Below are 23,415 nucleotides of genomic sequence, written 5' to 3'. Positions count from 1 at the left end.
CGCTCTGCGCTGCAAGCCGTGACCCTCCTGCCGGACCCTCTTGGCCGCGCAGGGCTCGGGAGGCTGCTGAACAGCCCATTTTTTGGCAAGCAAGACAGTAAATCCAAACTTTGAAGGCTACAGGACCTACCCAGGAATCTGGGCATGGAGGTCACCTCTCCCTCTCTCACTGAGCAAAGCAGCTGTGCCCAGATGTTGGGGGGGCTGGGCTTGGGCAGTGGCAGACGGATGTGTCCATCACTGAAAACTTTGGCACCGAGATCTTCATTTGGCTCTTACTGGCCCAGAGTAATCCATTAAGGACCTAACGGGCCTTGATTTGGAGTTACTCCCCAGACTGGTCCTACCGCCAGGAGCAGAGTGTGCCTGCAATGCCGCTTGGGACTGGGGAAGCCCCTCTTGCTATTTTATGCCCAGGTAAGATGTGCTAAAACTCTACTGCTACCACCATTTCATGCTCCTAGTTGCGTGAGATAGTGTTTAAAAATTCACTGAAGCTGTGTACAGCAGGGACTGTGTGTCCTTATCTCTGTTTGCACTGCGGCACACAGCTTGGGTGCCACCRCTGGGTAAATATTAATGAAGACGTGCCCAGCGCTCACTGTCCCCAGAAGCACAGCTGGGCCCGGAGGAGAAAACAAAAGAAAAGACGAGGTGCGGACCTGAAAGACATCGGTATTAAATTGCGAAGGGGCATGGCTCTAGAAACAGCAGCTTGCATGGGGTGCACAGGTCCACTTACCCGCTACACCAGACGTGAGTGGAACACCAAGTGCATGCTCCAAACTGCTGATAATTTATATTCCTTACAAGAAACCCCATAAGCCTTCCTCAAATAATCTGTTCTGAGCAGGAATTTAAGATGACTGTTTTGCCAAGGTGCTCAAAGTATTCTGATAAGGTGTTGGAGTAGTACAGCCATGTAGTTCTCTGTAGGAGCATTGGGCAGCCCAATGGTCACCTGTAACATCCCGCTGGATCTTTACACGGGGCTCACCGAGAGACGACGTAGTCATGAATCTAGTAATAACAATAAGCATTCACTATTTCTCACAAGATGATGAAGAATAACACAGCCACTAGACCACTACGTCTTCAAAAGGTGTTAACATGGGAAAAATAACCTACCTGAAGCCTATAGCCAAGGATATGCTAGTTAAGGTAAACAGCAGAAGTGCTCGTTTCTGTAAGGAGGAGACCCATGGGAGAAAGAGAAGAGGCAACCAACCAAATTTGCAAAGAATTGGTGCAATTTATCAAATTCTTGGAAACTCATCACTTTGCTTTGGACAGCAACTTGCAGCAAAAATAGCTGGTGGTGACATGCACATTTTGAGAGAGAGGTGTCTGTGGAGAAAGTGTTGCATATTACACAGAAACGGAAAATAATTTCAAGTTTGCTTGCTTTCCCCATGGTTCATTTGATCTCCTTCCACTGAAAGAACTAGACAAACAAAGAAGAAAAGTGTTGATAAAAGCAACACATCTTGGCCCAATACTTATATAGGGAATTATACAATTCTTGTAATTTTAATACCAGCAGTTTCAGTCTTTCTTATTTTCAAATGTAGGCATCATTATTCAAACACCAATGTTGCTTTTAAAATCTACCTACTCTTCTCAACATTTCAAGCAATTAGAGTCATTTTTCTCTACCTGTAACATTATAGTAATTTTCATCACATCAAATTGTAATGATACAAACACTGAGTAGGTAGGCAGAAAGTGGGACATTGAACAAAGCGCCTGTTCAAACATGAATTTTTCAGTAATTATCACTAACAAGAAGGGAAATGCAGCACACTTCATTGAGAAGAAAGGGATTTAAAAAAAATAATTTTGAGAGTTGCATCAGATTTGAAATGGCTCAGCTGAAGTACTTCGGAAAGGTTAAATAATTAGTTCACTCTCTCTCTATGAAAACAGGACAGGAAAAGGGATTTGCTTAACAAAACACAGAGAATTACTTTTGACATCGGACAAACAAAATACAGAACGGTAATGCAAGTCTGCATTAGCTCAGTCTGAGCTGCCTGAGTTCGTAGTGGCATAAGCTGGAGCATCCTTACAAAGTTTATACACAAGTTATAAGCGCAAGAGATATGATCTGAGGGACAGGAACCTTGGCTGATGCAAATCCATGTCATTCTGCTGAGGCCAAGAGCGCTGTCTCGTTTTGGAGATCTTGGTGCAAAGGTGGCATTTTTTTCTGCTTTATTTTAGGTAAATTATACCTCATTGTTAAGAGGCACATTCTCCACTGTTGCTTAAAAGCACGTCTGTTAACCTTGAATTACAGGAAAAGTTGGCTCCTGCTAATGGYGCCTGCTCCTGGGGAGGAGACCTCATGAGCAAGGCGAAGCTCAAAAGATCACAAGCCTCCTCCGGCAATTATTTCTGCCTCTGACAAGCAGTGAGCCAGGGATCGCTTATAAAAGCTCTTTTCAATGTATTGCGGGGTTTTGATCCAATTTTTTTTCTTCTTACCCCTAAAACTGGAAGTCATGGGGAGCTGTACGGTGTGGTGGCCAGAGCGCGGCCTGCTCGGCGGAGACCTGGGTCTCAAACCCTCGAGAGGCGCGTTGTGTTGGGCTGCTGCGGTCCCACGGGTCTCCCCGGGGAGCTCGCTGCGGGCGGAGGGGCCTGTGTCCGAGGCAGTCGGGGCCGTGGGGACACCTGAGGAGAAGCAGCGACGGCGACCGGTTGAGAGTGGAATATTTCCACTGTCTTCAGCTGATGGACCAGCCAGGCAGGGGGATAAGCAGTTGGATATTGGTATTATATTGACCACTACAGGGCTAAAAACACCCTCCTGCCTTGCCTTCATCACCTTGAAAACAACAACGGCTCCACCCCAAAACACCCAAAGCCCGATCACAAACCAAAGATCAGTCTCATTTCACCTGCTCTTGGTCTCCAAGGTACCAAGACATTTCACAAATTTCTACGCAAGAGGCCCAGCGGGATTCAGTGGGGCCACGAGAGCCGCCAGGCACTCCCCGCCGCGCTAGCGCAGGTCCTCTCCCCGAGCCAAAGGGGCTCGTTTTTTACAAATGTCTCCTGCCCCAGAACCTGGAAACTGCACAGACCCTCACGTTAYGCGGAGCCAAGATTTACAAGGTAAGAGCGGGGGAAATGCCGGCACGCAGACCAGAACAACGGGCTACCATTAGATTTACGTCCCATTTGGGATGATAATGAGGTGGTTAATATAGAAATACAAGACAGTAATAAACCACTGACTTTTATAGATCTCTGTATGAATCTGAATCATCATTTGGAGACCAGGAGATCAGTGATATACAATAGTTCATCCCACTTTCTTTCTTCTCGCTGCTACCTGGGATACCCGCAATCCTGGATTTCTCTCTGCAGCAGAAGAGGCTTTGCTAGAAACAGGGCCAATAAATCCTGAGCGGGGAATATGTTTATTGGACAGAATTTTGTTAGGGCAATATGGATCAACTAATCTCAATTATAAACATATTCTTTTTACGTAGATATACCTTCTTCTCCACACAAATGGTGCTCATTTTTAACCATATGATTACATTGAAAAATCCAAGCTAGTAGCTCAAGAAGGATTTTATTGCTAGTCTCAATAAAAGGACTAGAAATAACCTGTTTTCTGATGGGTGAGAAAGAATGTCAACTACCACTAAGTGATCTATTTTCAGGCCAAAGTGATCTAAACTTGCATTAATGTGCTTATACCTTTAAAGGCCACAAAACCATGGAAGAGGTGTTGCAAATGCTTAGAAGTTCATATGAGTTCAAAAAAGTGAATGGACAATCACCGGAAGAAAAAGTCCCTTGAAGGCTATACTACGTCTATCCTTACAGGCTGGAAAAACACCATGGGGAGCCAGCGCCGCACGCGTGTGCTGCTTCGGTGGGTTTTCCTGCAGAGCTGCCCTGGGCCACTGCCAAAGACCAGCTACCGGCCCAGCCGCATGGGTCAGATCTTGCAATCTTGTTTTGGATCAACCACATCACTTCAGTGGGCGAGGAGATGTGCTTCGGGTACATAATTATTAAAAAGCAAAAAAAAAAAAAAAGCAAAAAAAAAGAGCTTTATATAAAATATCCTCCAAAGTGAAATAATGATTTTTGAGTATCCAGCTTTTTAAAAAAGAAATAGAAAGCTTGATTATTGAGAGTAAATACTCCCAGCACCTCCTAGAGAGGTATCTTTAAATTGGGTTTCCCCAGTAGCAAGGCAACCAAGCCACAAGTGGCTTCCAAAATGCTCCCTCGTGTGTGTGTGTGTGTGTGTGTGTGTGTGTGTGTGTGTGAGAGCGAGCAAGCGAGAGAGAGAGAGAGAGAGAGAGAGACTTACAAGTTGAAACGATATTTCATTAAGGTAGCTGGAGTTAATCCTTTCCTTTCCCATTTCTCTTAGAGCAAGTATTCATGCAGCAAAGCCCACAAAGCCAGGACTCCTGTGACAGGATCCTTTCGCCTTTAGATTGCAAACTTGCTGGATTCCACAGGGAATGAAATATATGAGGATTTATATGATGGAAGAAAAAAGATAAAATGTTAGAGGAAATGGTCCAGAAATGCTGAAATAGAAGTGAAGGACTGAAATAATCTACCAGTACTTTATGCAGTGGCATAGATATAAAAAATACTGTTCTTTTTTTATTGAGAATCCTTTTTCTTCCCAAGAAAATTGTTTATGCAGAAGCTCCTGAGAAGCTTCATTTTTAATTTATATATCCATATATATGAGTGGTGGTAATTTGAAGCCCTCCAAACAATCACCTGTAAATTATAATCTTTCTACGCAGCAATATACATCCACAAATCAGTCCCAGGACACTGAAGTTATATGTGAAAAGATCTATTTATGCCTCTCCAGGCAGAGCAGAAAATTTGCTCAGTTTTTATAAGAAAGAAAATTTCTTATTAACATGTCTAGCTAATTGGATCATAAAAAAAAGGGGGGGGAGGGGGGGAAGATTCCTCTAAAAGACCTGGGATGACTGGAAAGTTAATCTGCTGAACTCCTGAGCAGCGTGATTTACCAGGCCAGCGATACCGACGCCTCCTCCTGCTGCGCAAGGTGCAGATTTATCTACTGCACAAAATTCCTAGGTATTACTCTTTCCGCACATTTAGCTAGGCATACAGGCACGCAGAGCCAGGCCCAGAGCGCTGGCGCTCCCGCTTGCAGGCTGTGCGGAGAGGAGAAGCGGGCGCGTATTCCTCCCTCCCAGTTCCCGCGCTCCCTGGTTTTCCCGGCACGCGAGGTGCCGGAGCCGCGCGGGGCAGCTGGGCCGGGGCCGCTCTAAACCTTTCCTCCCAGCTGGTTTCAGCGACTTTCCGAAAGCCCGGCCTGGCGGGAAGCTTCGCTGGGGAGGGCGGGCGCGTCGGAGGAGGAAGCGGCTGCACTGCTCGTGTTTGGTTTGCAACAGGGGAACCACGAAGAATGGAAAAATTTGCTTCTCAGTCCTTTGGCCTGCTGTGAAATCAGACGCAGTTGTTAGCGCCCAGACCAAAGCAATTTACTGGGGCTGCAAAAGCTGTGGGATTCGAGGCCTTTAGTCCTGGCCCGTTGGTTTGTTGTTGTTTGCTTTTTTAGCAGAGTGGTGGGAGTCTGGTTTCCCTGGCACCGCAGGGGCTTTCTCCTCCTCCTCCTCCTCCTCCTCCTCCTCCTCCTCCTCCTCCTGCTCGCGGCAGGGGGCTTCCCTGCTCCCTTGGCGAGCTGCTTACTGTTATATTTTGAAAAATCAAATCTCATCGCGCGGTATTTATTTTCCCTTTCTCTCCAAAGGCCACACAGAGTTTAACGCATGCAAGTACCGGCAAAGGGATCCTGTCCCTGCCGAAGTCAATGGCAAATCTCCCGCTGCCTGCAGCACAGGCCCCCCGGAAATACGGTGTTTTGGGGGCCGCGAGGAAGGTAGTTTTTCAGGAGTGCTGGCAGACTGCATTACTAGCAATAGGAGATTTGAGTTTCCTCCACCAGCGCTCCAGGACCGCGATGTTAGAAGTGATTAGTCTCAAAGTCTATATCATACATATGTATTTTTTTTTTTAAAGATATGTTTTTCCTTGGAGTGAGCTTTTGGAAGAAACCCATCATGAAGCCAGCAAATGACATTAGCTGAAAACGCCATTCAAGGAGCGTGCACTTAAGTTGCAGGAGTACTTTACAGAGGACAAAACATCTGATTGCGGCAGATTTTCCTCCCATAAATTACATTCCTGGCTTCCCTCTTCTCTTTCTCCTACCCTGCTGAGCACTGCTGAAGATGCAAAAGAAAACTACCAATTGTAGTAGGTCTCACATATGAAATTAAAGATTACTGGGTGGATATAGCCAAGGAATTTTCCRAAATACTCCTGCGAGTTTAAACACGAGCTCGTGGCAGCCCTGCTTATGTAGCTTTTATGTTCATCTTCGATCAATAACCAAGCAATCAAGGTTTGCCCGCACAGTCTTTGTGCTGGGTGAATATTAAGCCTGTTCACACACGCACTTGCGCTTGCCATATTTTCAGTGAAACGGGATGCCTCCTAATACCTTTGCCCTGGCAGAGAGACAACGGCGTGAGTCAGGCTCGGCTGCGGCAGCACACTCCATAAATAAGATTTTGGATGCATGCACAGTCGCTGTGTGTCAGACTGCGGAGAGGACAAAGCATCGCAGACCTCTAAGTGTCATATAATCAATATGTTTCGTGGGGCACAGGATGCCAGCGGTACGGCGGCAGGTCGTGCTGCTGCAGTGCTCGGTCAGGGTCAGTTTGGTGATCTGAACAGGGCTCTGACCACAGGACGCGGCGCTCTCCTACGCAGCTCTGCTGAGGAAAAGGGGCACTTCAGCCCCAGTTCAGCTTTGCAGTAATTTCCTGTTGTGCTTATGGACACCAGCTTTCCCGTGGCTGCTGTTAAGAGATACTGGAGCGGGGAGTTGTAATTTGGGTGACCCATCACAATCAGGCAACGTGGCTCAAACGCTCAGCGCGCCATCACCAGTCTGCAAACTAAAAGGGGAAAAAATAAATCCATTGACTCTGGACACTAACAAATTCAAGAGAACTGCAATCCCTTTACAGGCATTCAGAAACAGGCGCTGTATTTGTTGGAGAAATTATTCATTGTGAATTATTTGCTCTGCTAGTAAGCTGCTTTCTGCGCTTGCCTCCCCTCTCGCATACGTGGGGATAGATCAGGCCTCACTTCGCTGAAATGAATGCAACCGCTCAAAATCCACAGCAGGGCACGCGCAAGGCGGTGGCGGCGGTGGCGGCGCTTGCTGTGGCCGCGGCCGGGGCGGCACCGCTGCTGACCGAAGGCGGTGTGGTGTCGGGCGGCCCGCGGACGCGGTCGGGCCGTTGCGAGCCGCAGGGCCCCGGGTCCCGTTCCCGGGGACGAGAGCTGTTCGCGGGGAGCGCGGGCGAGCGCGGGCGAGCGCGGGCGAGCGGGCACCGCGCTGCCCGGCTCCGTCCCCTCTCCCAGCGCCAGGCGCCGAGGCGTTTTGAGCTAAAAGGCCAGCTGGATTTATCGCCTTCCATTAGTCTAATACAGTGCAATTTATTTTTAAAGAGCTCCTCTCGCGCGAGAGCGTCGCAGAACGATTCACGACCAATTACAGCCTCGGCAGGCAAAGCCAAGCGGTTTGCAGCGGCGCGAGGAGCGGAGCGGCGCGGCGCGGGCAGCCCCGCCGGCCGGCGCGCCGCGAGGCAAACGCAAGCATCTGCAGAGCGGTGCAGTCGCGCTTCGTCCCCGAGGGCGTGCGACCGAAGCGAGGTAAATACGGCAGATCCAGGCAGACACGGAGAGAGGACGATACGGATTGGGGAAAAAAAAAAAAAAAAGATGAAACTAAGGCTGGGCAAGCCGTGTTGTGAATAAAGGTTTCTGAGTATTGGGAGGAGCGGGAGAACGGCGCCGGGGGGGCAGGGAAGCAGGAGGAAAGCAGAGGCGCAGGCGGCCCCGGGCGCCTCCTCGGGCAGCGCAAACTGGCGACGGCGGGGGGGAAAGCCGAGCGGCAGCCCGTGCCGCTGCTGAGGCCGGGTCGGGACGAGGCAGGAACGAGCCGTGAGGGACTGGCAGCGGTGGGGAGCTCGTGGAGCTCGTGGAGCAAATAATGGTGAAGTGAAATTATATAATTTTGATATGATTTTTGAATGATTTTGAGGCACAACCTGATGTACAGTAATAGGCTTCAAATATTTCAATTTTTTTGAAAAACTACTCCCTAGAAGTTATTTCAAGTTATACACCCAAAATAAAAATGAGAAAAAAAAAATCAAAGCATTCTACATGATTAATCACTTAAAAGTCATCTTGCACATCTTGAATTTTTTTAGGAAAAAACAGACAGCACGTGCCGAGCAAGAGATACATTTTCCTTTCCGATTTTCTTATTGTCTGTTGAACATTTATAAAGCAGAAAAGCCAGCGGCAAAGGATGTCAGCATTGTCTTTCAAGGGGTTAACATCTGTAAGATGAATGCTGTAAGAAGGTTTTTTTTTGTTTTTTTTAATTAAAAAATATATTTCTGGAGCAAAAACACAAGCAATAAAGAGTGTTTGCCTGTTGGGAGCCTTGTTTTGTAATGCGGTATGACTAACCAGCTGACAATCCCACGTTTTGTTTTCTCTTCCCATGGCCAATGGCCAAGAGCCAGCCAACTTTATTGTCCTTGAAATGTCACGATTTGGAGAACGCGCAGAATTCCTAACTGCCCAAATTGCTGCATAACAACAGTCCTTTTTATTATACGGCAACAATGTGATCCTGGGCTCAAAGACTTACTAGTTAAGAAGATTATGTGTTTTCCTTTTTCTGTTTTGTTAAAGTGCCAAGTCTTGCGTTTTTGGCATCTTCTAAAGAATAAAGTGTCTTCTGAAATATTCTCTCCGAGCACAGAGGTTACCTCAGAGGAGCTCAGAAATTCAGGCCTTTTCAATAGTTTCTCATGTACTGAGAAGTTCAGACGCATTTCTTTTCCTCAAAAGCTTCCAATTTCGGCGGCTTTGTGTGCGCTGACAGCAAAAAATTGTCCTTCATAAGTTTACGCCGCTTCGCTTCTTTGCCGTTAATTTACGTCTCGTTACTTTTACGGCCCCCCCCTCCCCCGGCCGCCCGGCAGGTGCTGAGCGTTAACGCAACCCGCCACGGCCCCTCGCCCGGCGCCTCGAGCCGCGGCCTCGCTTCTCCCGCCGGCCGGCGCCCCGAGGCGTCCCGCTCCAAGGCCGCCGAGGCCTCGGCTCTCGCTCCCCGCCCGCGCGGCCGCCGGGGCGGCGCAGGTGCAGCGGCCCGGGCTGTGGCGCAGGCGGGGGGACGCGCGGCACTCGCTGCGCCCTCCGCCCCGCTTCCCGCCCGAGCGCACCGGCCTGGGCGCGGCTCAGCAGGAGGCTTTGGGAGAGAAAAGCCAAGAGGCCCTAAAATAACTCGGAGGGAAAAACCCCCAAAAAAGCGCAGCCCGGAGGGCAAATTCCCGCCAGGTGCTGCCGTGACCTCCCCTCCCACCTCGCCCCCGTATAGCTGCGCACAAACATGCAAATATAGAATTGCATATATGGGGTCTCCCAGGAGCTCAGACCTTCCAGAAAGTCGCTGTGAGAAGCAAACTGCGCCACGGGGAGGGAAAGGCGCCCGCCGCACAGCAGAAACCAGGAAATACCACTTCGCTGAGGTAAAGCGAGAACAACAACAACAAAAATCCAATTACTATAGCTTAAACTGATCAGTTCCTGCTGTGATTTTGCAACGGGCCTATTTTCATAAAATAAAGCTCGGTGTAAAATTACCACTGGCCCTACCACGGGCTCCAGCTGCCTTACAGCGCGTGCGACCGAGGCAAATAATTTCAATACATGTCCAGGGCGCGTTTGGAAGGAATTAGAAAATAAAACAAACGGGTTTGTGACAGAGATATACTCTTTCTTCAGAAAAGCAGAACACAAACACAAGCCCCCGCTCCCCTTTGACTCCAGTGAAACTCTGATGTCCTGCTGGAGTCATGCGAGAGCCCTGCTTTTGCTGAACGTTAGAGGAGTCACTTGGGTTAAACAACGGGTTGCTGGAAAGTGACTCGCAGGCGCGGAGGGGCAGTTGCTAGGTGCCGGCGCGGCGCCTGCCAGCAGCGCCCACGGCGTCCCGTGCCGTGTCCCRTGCCGTGCCGTGTCCCGTGCYGTGTCCCGTGCCGTGCTGTGCCGCCCCGGAGGTGAAGGAGGCGCCGGGCACCGAGGGGCGCCCGGGGCCCAGCCGAAACGCTCCCGCCCCAGCGGCGGCGGCGGGGGGGATCCGGCCCCAGGCTGCTCCTCCCGGGCCTGCCCGGGCGAGGGAAGGGCATCTAAGCGAGCAGGTTTTTGCGGTATGAGCTCAGGGAGGGAAGCGGTGCGGAAACGCCCCAGGAATCGGCTGACGGCGGAAACGTCTGCTCTTGTGCCCATATGTCTGCTTATTTCCATACTAAAGGCGTTTACTGTATACGTGTGCCACGAGGGAAAACTACTGTCTACAATTCAGCCAGATTACTGGAAGCGGAGCGCTGTATTTCTATAATTCCGAATATTGCATTTCCAGGACCTACGGCACGGCGTTCGAAATGCTCCTTCAGACTGGGCACCCCCCCCTCCCCCACCACTGGCCAATTAGCGAAATGCCTCGTTATGCCGACTTCCCCCTTAGCTGGGTATTACCCGAGCAAAGTCCCGCTCGGAGAACCGCACGAAACAGCGCGAGCCCTTTCTTTTGGGCATCAAGAAATACAGTTTATAGGCCAACGAAAGCGGGATGAAATGCAAATATAGCATTTCTTGTAAAGTAAATTAAGCTAACAACGAGGTAACAAACTGCTGTTAATATTAGATTAACTTGTTTGGCAAGATATGAAATGAGGAGAGCTGGATCGCCGATAGCTGAGTGTTCAATACAGCTAATGCTGTTCAGGGAAGTATAACATCCGACCGAAACACAGGCGCACACAAAAACCAGGCTGGAGGCCGAGCCAGAGTCCGCACAGCAATTACACCAGCATTAAGGATGGATGGAAAAGAAGTGGAGATTGTGGTGGCTTTTAAATGCTGGCTTGTTTCTAATCTCAAAAATCAGGCCGTGCTGTGATCAGCTATTACACCTAACTTAAAAAAAAAGGAGAAAAGATCCTAGATTTTAACATTTGTAATGGGAACTTAAATACCGCTTTGATCTAAGATAAGGAGGCAAACGGCAGATAACTCGGAAGTTAAAGCCAGCGGCATGTGTTCAGGCATCGCAACGGGGCAGCGATCCTGACGACTTGAAGACTTATTAAGGCTCATGCGGAGGGGTCACTGACAGCGCTCCTCCGTACGCAGGGACTCGGGCAAAAGCTTAAATGTCAGACTATATGCCAGTGGTCACTAAACTGATTAAGCAGTGGTTATCTTTAGCAGTAAAAAGGCTATCTGCTAATACTAAATGATTAGAGTCTAAAATGCCATTTACTCTGCTCTGATTCCTCAAATGAATATTTATGCCAAGTGATGACTATAACACCATCAAAAGGTTTCCACGTTCTGTTCTTTAGCGTGTAAGTGATTATTCAACAGCAGGTCTGCACTCCAGCACTCCCTTCTATTAAGCAAATTTGCAGTACCGAGACAAAAAAAATCCATGATTGCATTTTCTTTCTGGGCTTTTTATTTTTAAAGACACCGTACTTCCAACGGTCTCAGGAGCACGTGTCCCGGCACGTGGGCCTCGTCCGATGCACGGATGCAGAGAGGGTGGGCGACGTGCTGCACGACTTCTCTGTGCGTTTTGCGCAAGGCAGGGAGGCAGCGGGACACTAAGCGGCTGCCTGAATCACTGCGCGGCGCCGCGGGCCGGATGCCGAAGGGGGGGTCATTGCCCGCGAACCGCAGGCCCTGGGTTCAACTAACCCCCAGGCTCCGTTAAACACGAGCTACCCATCTCTTCAGTCAGCATCAGCTCCGGCGCCTGAAGATGCTTGCCGATAGCTGCTCCCCTGGCCCCTCTGCCCGCGCTTCCTCGCCGTTACCGAAATTAGGCAGTTCTCGTGTGCAAGTACCCGGTCACAACACGGGGCCCGGACGTTCGCCTTCCCCATGCAAAGACGCCGGCGTTACTCTAGCAAGGCCCCCTTGGACCGTTCCCCTGAGGTCGGACCTTACCATAGGTGCTCGACTCACCAGCTGTGTCGTGCCGTTTGTCAGGCCACGACCCAGTTTTTGCTCCATGTCCTTGGACGATCTGCTCCGTCATTCCCACGTTGTTTGCTGACTCAACGTGTTACGTTGCCATGGACCAAAAAACAAACAAAAAGCCAAACAAGCCCTATCCCCATCCCAAAGCATCCTAATACCATTCTGCTTCCTACTCGTTTTGATGCCATTCTGAATAAATGGCAAAAATATCTTGTTGCTTTATGGTAAAGGAAACCAATTCTGGTTCCCTTAATGCTCAGGACAATGAAATCTGAGCCCAGCCCAGTTTAGACCAGCCATGTGCCGTTCCCTTTACTTTAGTCTTAAAGCTTTGCCACTGCTCCATCAATAAAATACGAATTTCAGCAGAAAAATGTTCTCTTATGTCCAGGGAGAAAACTCTCAAAGAAGATGCATTTACTTTATGTGCTTATGGTCAATACATGACTGAATCACAACCCCTTTTGAACCCAGTGCCCTGCAGCGGGCTTGAGGCACAGGCAGCCCTTGTGCGTGCTCCGCTGCGGGCAGCAGTGTTTCCGCAGCCCTTTCCGGGCAGCGTGAGGACAAGCAGCCGGAAGCTGAGAGCCAGCAACATCTGGGCAGCTCCTAGAAGTCACATTTTCTTCCCCCCTTTCTTCTGAAGAAAGGAGACCACACAGCCCCCAAAGGAATGCTTCAAGTGCCATACTATAGAGAACTTTTTAAAGGTAGTGCCAAAATGCTCCTTAAAAATCTGAAATAAATCTGAATAAAAACCCCAGCTTGTGTTGTTTTGTTTCTTACTGCTCCCATTCTCATCATATGGGGGCAGTATTTGCGTGCTGTCATTGYGTATGTATTTTGAACTACAGCAAAAACAATGGACATATGGTTAATCATGACTTCGGAGCATAGGCAAAGGTAAGGACAGGCTGGCAGCCTATTTCAAATCAATTAAAGAAAAAGTTTGGGTAATAAGCTATTCCTTCAGTAGCCCCTGGTCATCTGCAATCACCTCTAGAGAAAGAGCATCCAATCCACAGAGTTTCTTAAAAGACAAAAAATCCCTAATGCCGAATGACACAAAAATGAGATAGCAATTCATTAAGAAGTCACTTGTTCTTTAAAAGGGGCAAGGGATCAGTCATCTTATAACGAGTCTTCCCAACCCAGAAACATCTGTTTACACAGAAGAAACCCACCCAGTCAATCCGCATCCGCGAGGCAGAACCAGAGGGCAGGCAGTATTTTGAGGCATACTGAGTTTCGGGGATTCTTCTTTACCTCTCTTTAGCTGGCTTCAGTCGTACCTGTACCGTAACAGCATTTCTTGCAACAGGTAGAGCAGCACCAAGACACACCGCAGGTAGCATTTGCAATTCAAAAAACACTTACGTGATTCAAGACCAGTAACCAATTAAGTCATGTCAAAAAAGAGTAATTGGTGTCTATTAGAGGGAAGGAGGAAAAATAAGAAGCAAGACGACAAAACAGAGAGAATTGCAGTCATCCTTTACAGCTGCTGGCTGCACCACATWAAGGGACTCTCACTGTACACAGAAATCTGTTTGGTACAGTCCAGTGCATCGCACACGAATCACGTGGCCTTGAACGCCGCTGTACAAAGCAGCGCAGCAGGAACCCAGCTCCGAGCTTTTCTGCAGGAGATGGTTCAAAGCGAATCCCAGCACTTTTGGGACACGGGAGGTCTAAACACCTGGCAAAGGCAGTGAAAAGGGCTGTGGAGCAGGTGATGCAGCTTCCGCAGTGGGCTGCATATGAACCCTGACATCTGCTGTTGCAGCAGCTCAGACTTGGACAACCGATATCCCGCAGAAAAACAGAACTGCCCGCCAAAGTCTGAAAATTAATAATCTGGTCAATCACTGGCCACCTGCTGCCAGGGCGAGTGCAGATCTGTTCCTCAGCCGTCAACCTGCAGAGATACGGCATCATCAGTCCAGAGAGCTCCTAACTGTAGCAAAGCTCTGTCTAAACTTACATATAGAGGTGAAAAGAGAGACAACTCACGGCCAACAATTTGACACTTCACAATAGTTTTCACGGGACCTGACAAGCAAGACTGACAGTTCCCAACCTTCACCTGCGTGGCCCATTTCCTCCCTGTGTACCCAACAGAGTTTTTTTTGGAGACAAATCTTCATGCAGATCAGATAGGTTTAATTTTGGAGCAGTGTTTCTTCCCCACTTCGTGTGTGTGTGTGTGTGTGTGTACACTCGTGCTCCTGCCTATAGTTTTATTCATGCAATTTCAAGTGATTCAGGTATATATTTTTAAAATGTCTGGTCAACATCAAATACAGGAAATACAGCCTTTACCATACGAGGAACAAACCACAACTAAGATGACCAGGAAACATTCATAATTTTTAATTCACACCAGTAATAAAATTGCATTACATTTTTCATAAAATAAATGTTCCAGTTTATATACAGAAAACAGACTGTACAGAGCCCTCCCCAGACCCCAAAAACTCACAAACATACAGGCAATGCAGTGCTCAGCTAAGCAGGCACAACTGTACATCTAAAATTGTAACTGCTTTGTGTTGGGGGGGGGAAAGTACTACAATGTATATAGTCCTTTCTGGACCAAGAATTAAAAAAATATTGCAGGCAAGCTGACGGACGCCCTCACTGCTCGCGCAGCCGAACGTCCATCCCACAGTGCTTCAGCAAAGCAGAGTTTGCTATTGAACCTGGGACTCGAAGCTCCCGTTCAGCTGCCCTTCCTCATAGTCCATCTGACACAAGATCATGTTGTTTTTCAGGAAAAATTTGTCTCCCACACAGAATCTAGAACAGAAAAAGAATTAAGCAGTCTAAGTATTAGTAGGCTTTTGTAAGCAGCTGATTTTATTATGGAAGAAAAGGACACAGAGGTTTAACTCTTTAAGCAGAAGACACCCACTTGTAATACTACAGGTAACATTTCCCTTCGGCTGCACCCGGGGTTGGGACGAGAGGCTTGGAGGGAACCTGGCTCCAGAGACGACACCTGGGACCTGAGTTCAGTCTCCAGCTCTACTAGTGAGGTGGGGCCGGTTTATTTGCACCCCCCCTGCCCTTCCCTGCACGTGCTTTTGGGTTTTGTGGTCTATTTTATGACGTTGCGGCAGCCGAGCTCATCTCTTACTCTGCAATTGAACCAAGTGCCTCGGGGGGCAGCTCCCAATCTCTGCCGAGGCCTCCCAGCACCTGCAGGTACTGAGGACAGAAGGAGTTAAGGAATTTATCCCAGCAGACAAGAGGTTTCCAAACTCTGAAAGTGGGAAATCAAGCAGGCTATATTATGCAGAGTATTTGAAGTTTTTGCTGGTATCCATATTTCCACAGTTCCCTCAGGTGAGGCAGTATTTACACTAATTTATAGGCAAGGACCGGCTATTAAGTCCTTCCTCACCCCCTTGTGTACAGTGCTGAACAATAAATAGAAATTTCCTGATGGCTGGACTCCTAACCTTTATCTTCATTGAGCGAAGGGTAATGTTCTCTATATACCATGTAAATTGTTCTATTTGTATTAAAGTTGACAGAGAGGCTTGTGATATTTAACAATTTTATTTGACCATTAAGGTCAAAAAAGTTCCACATATAATATCTGAGAGGTGTAAATTGACAGCCAATAGCTTCTTTGCATTCCCTGCTTGCTTTAGAATTAGAAGCTAATCTTTATTTCTTAAGATAACAAATGATGCTCCCCGAGCCCAGCCCAAGGGCTGCTTCCGTTCAGCACGGGCCCACGGTGCGACAGCAAACCCGAACGCCAGGCAGCGCCTCCTGCCCCAGCGCCGAGGCCCACAGCGGCCCTTGACAGGCACCCGGGCCCCGCGCTGAGCGCCGGCTCCGAAATGACACCGGGGGCTGGTGCGACCCTCTGGGGTAGATGACCCCTTCCCTCGGGAGACTTAGCAGGCCTCTGACCCTCCGGTCCTCTGCTCTGCAGGCAGAGTTTTTGGCAGGGACGTCGCCTAGTTCTTGTCTAAAATACTTTCTAGATTTGTAACCCGGGAGCCCAGGGGCACAGCATCATCCTGAAGCTGATTATTTGGTGCTACAAGCACAGGAGCCATCATTTTAGTACTCCTTTATATGTCCTAGACGGGCACAATTTTTCTCCAGCTGGGCACCTACAAGTAGCTKATTAATTTGCCAAGGCAGTACTACTCAGGACAACTTTGCACTTTACATGATTCTCCCCTCCGCGGCATGTGCTTTAGCAGTTCTGAAATTCCACTATTTTTCGGTATTACAAGTCTAAAAATCCATCTCATTTTAAACTAACAGCTCTTAAGCTAAGAGCAGCACTGCACACGTTCTCCTGAAAACCGCACCTCCACCAGTAGGTTTACTCACTCTGAATAACAGACACAGCTGCTTGCTTTCTGCTACTTATCATTACCTTAAGTACAATATAAATCTCAAGGAACAGCAATGCAAAAATTACTCTTGCCACCAGCATAATCAACAGCTGTCTCTTGCCAAATCTGCTTAGGGTCTAGAGGAGCAAAAGGAGGAGCTGGAGCACTAGAAGTGTGAGTGAACGGAGATGGGCAGAAAGTGGTACTCTGAGATCCCCGGTTGTTTTGTATACTGCTTTAGTATAAAATTATTAGAGACTTTGCTCCGATGGGTTTAACCCTAAGCACAGTCTAACACACAGCAGTTGGCTGGTTAGCTGTAAAGAAGGGCAAGTAAGCTGTAAGAAAACTGAACGGAGAAAAGTCTTCATAATCAAGTATTTTCAGAGCTGGAGAAAGAGGTGGTGTTTCAACATCAGAACTGATTTTGGGATCCATCGCTGCAATTCTGACTTTAGGTTTACTGAAACACACTCTCTATTTTCAGTTCAGCTTCAAATGCTGTCCGTTGCAGGAACACAACCCTCCCGCCCTTTTGGGCCAAAATCTCTAGATGACAAGTCACAAACCTTTGAAGGCTTCGGGTCTCAGCCAAGAACACAATTTGTGCATAGCTCTACACTGTCTACGCAGGTCATCTTTCAGAAAAACATTTCAAAAAATGTGTCCCCCAAAACTGAACACATCTCTGTGCGCCAAACAGTGACTGTATCAGAGCTGTGGGATTACCTGTCCTTTCCTGTTCTGCAACGACAGTCTGTGGAGGTTATTTTAAGGGCAAAGCTCTTTGCAGTGAGTACAGTAAGAACGTCGGCTATTTYGAAGGGAAAAGAGGAGTGAGTTGCTTTGGAGCCTTTGTAATAAAGGACAAAATTTAAAAGAAAAGATCTCTCATCCTGAAAAAGGAAGCTAGGCGATACTAACTACACTTTTCCATGACAGAAGCCAGTGTACGGTAGGATTTCAATGACAAATCGCCGTCCTACAGCCCAGGAGGCCAAGCCCTGCGCTCCTGCCCACCTCCACGTGCAGGCTGGTGGGATAACTCGCCTCCTCCGGGAGCGACCCTGGAGATGCGCTGCCCTGGCACCGGCGTGGCACCTGGGAGCACCGCGCTCCTGCCCAGCGGCACCGAAGGCCGAGCCACGTAGCACAGCGCAGCGCTTCCCGCCGTGCAGGAAAAACCCTACCAAGCAGCAGTTTCAGCTGCGCCTGGCTTCGTGCGGCTTCCGCGAAGGAGCCTCTGCCCAAACCCGCGAGCCACTAGATGTCACTGCTGCCTCGGCGCAATAACCCAGCACGCCGACAGCTTGATTTATGGAAGTCGCCAATATTAATAGGAGAGTTTTCTACCTTGAACAAACACCGCCTCTGTGTTCAATAACGTGACTTCAAGTAAAGCCACCTGAACTGCATACTGCATGCCTGAGTCTCCTCTTGTGTGCACTGGCACGGACCAGGCGCAACTCCATTTATTTGAATGAACCAAACCACAGCAAGGAGAATCAGGCCCCACAGTTTATATGTTCTCATAAGTTTAATGGGGAAAGCGGAGAGGGTCTGTGTGCACGCACTGCGCATTGCTGCACAGACGGACAGCGTACACACTGCACTGGATATCCCACAGCGACTTCTGCTCTAGGGTGAGTGATGAATTTTTAAGTCAAGCTTTTAACTTGACTTTTGCAGAATTAGGTTCTCCATCTTCCCATGAGTTTTGTCATCTCTCTGTTCCCTCATTCTCTCTCTCACGCTTTCACAAACATGGGCTGAAGCATTGCCTTCTAGTCCCATCTTTGGGAAGCACAACCACGGCTCTCAGGACGTGGACTGTATCATGTAAGCGCAGCCTTTGGGCACTGGGCACTTACTGTAGCCTACATAAATAAGCAGCAAGAATGATATGCACTTTCAGTCCTGTTTTGGACAAGGATGGATGTACACATCAAAAAGCGATAATGTATTACGTCTGGCTCAGCGGGCTTCCGTTCTGCCTACAATCACCAACAAACAGGGCACCGTGAAGATCTTTCACAGCCCTCCCAAATTCAGCTGACTACAGGTAGCCTGAGGGAAGACTCTGTGCCTGACCCTTTACTGTACACTTTGACATGCATTCTTCATGGTGTACAACCCAGCCAAAACATGCAAGCTCTATTTAAAGTCACACCACCAGCAACACCTGTTAATCGCACAACAGCTAAAGGGACCAGTTCCTAATGTTGGAAAGGGCTTAACTAGAGTATATTTCCCCTTCCCCTCCCTCCTGTCTGCTCCTTCTTGGCTGTCCCCATTTTTGAGCCTGTCAGAAACTTGATTTAAGCAAAATAAAGCCAGTTTGCCAGAGGAGGTCCTTCCTCCACCATCAGTGTTCTGCAAATAGGGTAGGTGCTGAAAGGATGCCAAAGAGGGTTGTTTTATTCAGCAGCAGCTGTGCTGCATATAACAGTGTCCAGATCTGCAGCCTTTACCCCCCCTGCTCCCAAATCCCACTAGCTCCAAGGGGATTTGCAGTGAGTAAAGGGGCTACAGGTACTAACATGCATCATGCAGGTCAGCCTAATAAGCCCACAAGCTCACCCTAGCAGGCTGCGAGACCCAGAAAGGTAGCACGGATCAAGCATTTCCCCATTTTGTCGGCAAAGGTACAAATTAGTTTGCGTTTGTGTGTACAATAACTGTGTCCTCACCGCTGGTTGCAGAGCTGACAGGCAAAGCAGTCCAAATGGTAAACATTATCTCTGGCCCTCATCACCATCTCAAAGGCAGGGATCAGTTTACTGCAGGCAGCACAATTCCCGGTGGTACCGAAGAGCCTGCCAAAGAAGCACAATCATTAGAAGCCATTTTAATTAAATGGTGGAAGGACTAATTAAGTGTAATTAGCAGTATCAAAAACTGTATTGCACCAATAAATAGAAGTTGCAGTCTCCATTTCACTGACCAACCAGCGTGCGGGAACTTGGGATAAAATTGCCTGGTGAGCAGGCTCCGATTGTCAAGATGAAACTTCATTTGGTTTGTAAGCCTAGGGCTAATTTGCTGTCTAATGGAGAAAAGCATTAAACACTTAGACGGCTATTTTGGGGCTCACAAAATTTCAGTCAAAAACTATCGGCTGCCCCGYGGTGCTGGGGGAGGCTCTCCGAGGCAGCCTTCCCCCTCGCCACCCCCTCGCCCCACCGCTCTTTGCTGTGACCTAGCGGAGGGAGGCAGGCTGGTGGCACGCCAGCCGCTCGCACCAAGACGCAGAAGACTTGCAAACTTTGCCAACTCTGGCAGGCAAAAGCTGTAATATAACTCAGGAAGAAGTTACCTTACTTACCTGTTGTTTAAAATGAAAGAGCACAAATTCTCCTGTGATGAGTAGAGCAGGATTTTGCAACGCATTTCAGAGAGCAATCCCTCCTCGTGCCGCCACGTCCCTCCGGGGGACGCTAAGCCCTTGCACCCCGGCGCGAACAGCTCGCTCTGCCGTTCCGCGCCAGCTCCTGAGCCTCGAGGACAGCCCCTCAGCACGGGAAGCTTTGCCATTTCCACCTTGGCGCTCACTATCTGTCTCCCCAGATGTCTGCTGCTGTTATGGCTCCCGCAGGGGGATTCAACCAAGACCGCAGCATCTTTCCCCGGCCCTGTTCTCGAACACGGCCCTGCAGACCTGCGCGTGTGCCAGGGGCAGCACGCCGCTACTGCATTAAAGCCACAGGAACTGGTCAGGGCATGAATCAACAGGCCAGTAAAACCAAGTGTCACCCAAGACTGTGGTCAATGCACATATGGTTAGCGCTTTGCTTAGGAGAAGATAAAAATCTTATTCTTGGGACTATGAGGCTCCAGACGCATCGCTGCTGCTCATCGCTAGCTCTGCCTGTGGGTAACATGCCACCGCCTGCAGACGTGTCTGGGCTTGGGGGCTGCTTCCAGCCGCTGCTTCTGGCTCAGTCCACAACATACAGACAAGACGCACCAGGAAAATCTATAACCAATTTCTAAACCTGCAATTTGCCAAGCTAATCAATACTAATTATTATTGGCCAGTAATTGTGAACTAAACCACTCGGTAATGTTACAGAAACCTCCACATAACTCTCCCACCCTCACAGTGCTGCACTACCAAAGTTAGCTTGGTCCTCAGTTATAAAAAAAAAGGTTCCCCTTATTTTTCATTAGCAGTTGTATCAGTGGTCTTTCATTACACCTGTCTGGAAGACCTCAAGATTTCTTCTGAAGAAACAGCAATACATTTTCCCTGGAAACTTAACGCAAAACAAACGCGCCTGTGCTACAGTGGTTGCAAAGGCAACACCAAGCATCCTGCCTCCAAGACTCCATTTGAAAAGGCAGAACAAAATCCCATGTAGATACACAGCCCAGCTGCACTGGCAAATTCACTACCTATCCATGCAACATGCATTGGGCAGCCCCTTTCTCCCTGCAAGCTGACTCCCGGCTTGCTCCCGCTCCCGCCGGCTGGCCGGAGAGGCAGCTGGGGGCAGCGCTGGCTTCCCTAACACCAGGGGACTGCGCTGAAAAAAGGTGACATTGAAAGTGTACAGGTCTCCACCCCGAAATGGTCTGGCCCTCACGCAGGACCCGCTTGCAAATCACAGCTGCTAGCAGACATCTCTCCTGTCCCTTCTCCAAGGTTACTGCCCCCCTTCGAGGGGTACCGCACGTCAGCACAGCAAGAACACCCAGCTTTGCTGCAGTTCTGTCATTTTCCGCAAAACAAGGCTTACATTTTCAGAGTACCTAAGTCACAGCAAACTGTGAGCCCAATATATCAGGCAGGGAAACTGGGAGGTTAATCCTAGATTTGCTCTGCGACCAACACTGCTACAAGCACAAGTATAAAATATCCATTATTCATTAGCATCACAGTTGTGTGGAGCTCAGTCTAGATTAAACAAAATAAAGGGGCCCCAGACAGCACCATTTGCATTGTTAAGCAGGCGCTTTTCTTCAGCCTTCAAACAGGAGACTTTTCTAAATGGAAATGATGGGGAAATTGGGACAGATGTTCACTTAACTATTTAAACAGCTAGCTTAAGGAACATGAAAAATGTATTTGGCATCGCATTCACCTGTCCCCTTTCAGGGGTTTGGGGGTAAAACAATTGTTAAACAGCTTTGAATGTTTGCATAAGATCTGAAGCTTATGTTTGGTCCAGCTGAAATCATGTTGCCTTCTAATGTCTATACAAACGTGGCTTCCAGCTAGTCAGCACGCTAATCTTTTTCTCTTCTATCAACTTTCAGTCCTCCATCCCCTCCCTTTCCCAACAGATGAACATTTCACACTTATTCTAGCACTTCCTAATTTTAATCTGCTTTACAGGGAGTGATTTAGAGACCTGTATATTCACCATGGTTCTAAAAATACACTGCAACTTGTAGCTCAGTGAACACAGACCCCCCCCCCCTTTTTTTTTTCCAATCTGCTGGAAGAAAAGCAAAATGAACAAGATTTTTGCCTTTTTGTTTTGTTTTTTAAAAATTGCCACCTCTGATACTTACTTACCCAGAGGCTACATGAGCTGAAAATTTCTGAGGTGGGAAGCTTAACATTTTTGGAGGAGGGAGAGAAGACAAGAAGCAGGAAGAAAATCTTCTACCAAAACCCCCATCTGTGGTTAAATTTAAAACAACCCCACACGAACGAACTGATCTGCATTCTGTCCCCTAGACACCTTCATAACAGATGCGATACTCTCTCACAAATTCACACAAACAAAGTTTAAGCGCATTAGAGAAATCTATCAGAAGATGCTCAGCATCTACTTACCAACTTGGTGCTATTGGCACAAAAGAAGGTCGAAATATAGAAAGGTTTCAGTTTGGAGTTGTTTTGCTTCTTCTATAAAAACATTTTTTTCCATCTCCCTTTTGAAGTTAAAAGGCAACAATTTTTAAGTACAGATTTCTTCTCTCTTATGTAACAGGAAGACCTAGCCAGCTTGTAAATAAGCACAGACTATGCAGATTTAAAATTTAACACAATTAMACTTTTACCCTGTGGTAGTAATTATGTTTAATGGCTCTTAGCCTGAACTTAACCGTGTCTATTGTGGTCAGCCAGTCTAAAAGCAGCAGTTTGTCCAAGGACAATTTTCTGTAGTTTACAGGCACACTAAAAACCCAGCTATGCTCTAGTCTGATTGGCCATTGATGTCACTGTGTATAGTAAAAATTAAAGCTAATTGGCATACGGGAGCAGCAGTGAATACAAATGAATTGATGGGAAAAGAGGGGAGTGCTCTTGGAAGTAGCATGCAACTGTCAGAGGATGCTTTCTGTGTAGAGTCTTGTCGGGACTGAAGAGCAATCTTCCGTACAATTATCCAGAACTCACCCATTCCACAGTCAGTTCCTGAAGTTAACTCAACGTTTAGTAAAACCATCATCACCCTACAGCTTTTGGGGGAGAAGAGAATGGCCAACGGTCCTTACTGTAGGGAAAACGCAAAGAAACTTCGCATAAAAGGTTTAGAGCACCTCTAAAGATTTTTCCTTCCCAGACCATAAATGCAGGTTGGCGATACTGAGGAGCTGGTTACCTATTTCTGTCATCACTAAAAACAACAATCTGTTTTATTCCCTGCCTACAAGGAAAGAGTACCTGTTTCCCATCTTCTCTCTAGGCCAGGGTCCGGCTAGCTAATAGCTTGCAAGAGGGAAGGAGTCTTCCCTCCACATAAAAAAGTGAAAATTTTGGAGCTGTTGACTTCACAAAAGGAGATAAAAAAGAGGAACCAGGACAAGCACATATAAATAATGAATGGTACAGAATGGATAGGTTGGGAGTTTCAATCTTTTTTTATTTTTTTAAACACAACGTAAGCACTAGGCATAAGTTCAAAATTAAACAGCTGAGTTG

The 23,415-nt window shown here is 48.0% G+C and overlaps 1 protein-coding gene across 1 annotated transcript in view; it reads right to left on the bottom strand.

Moving 5' to 3' along the window:
- Nucleotides 1-14,530: 14,530 nt before the first annotated feature.
- LMO1 (LIM domain only 1) overlaps nt 14,531-23,415 on the bottom strand; it is a 57,115-nt gene continuing 48,230 nt past the window's right edge. Inside the window, exons 3-4 of the mRNA XM_026070639.1 lie at nt 19,229-19,354; nt 14,531-14,973 (exon numbers count right to left, since the gene is read on the bottom strand). Of these exons, the coding sequence (XP_025926424.1) occupies nt 14,868-14,973; nt 19,229-19,354 (232 nt within the window). The 3' untranslated portion in view covers nt 14,531-14,867. The remainder of the gene's footprint in view (nt 14,974-19,228; nt 19,355-23,415) is intronic.

The sequence above is a fragment of the Apteryx rowi genome, unplaced genomic scaffold (assembly GCF_003343035.1).
Source record: "Apteryx rowi isolate R43461 unplaced genomic scaffold, aptRow1 scaffold_107, whole genome shotgun sequence".
Classification (NCBI taxonomy): domain Eukaryota; kingdom Metazoa; phylum Chordata; class Aves; order Apterygiformes; family Apterygidae; genus Apteryx; species Apteryx rowi.
Note: the sequence above shows the minus strand (reverse complement) of the source record. Positions and strands in the feature narration are given on the sequence as shown.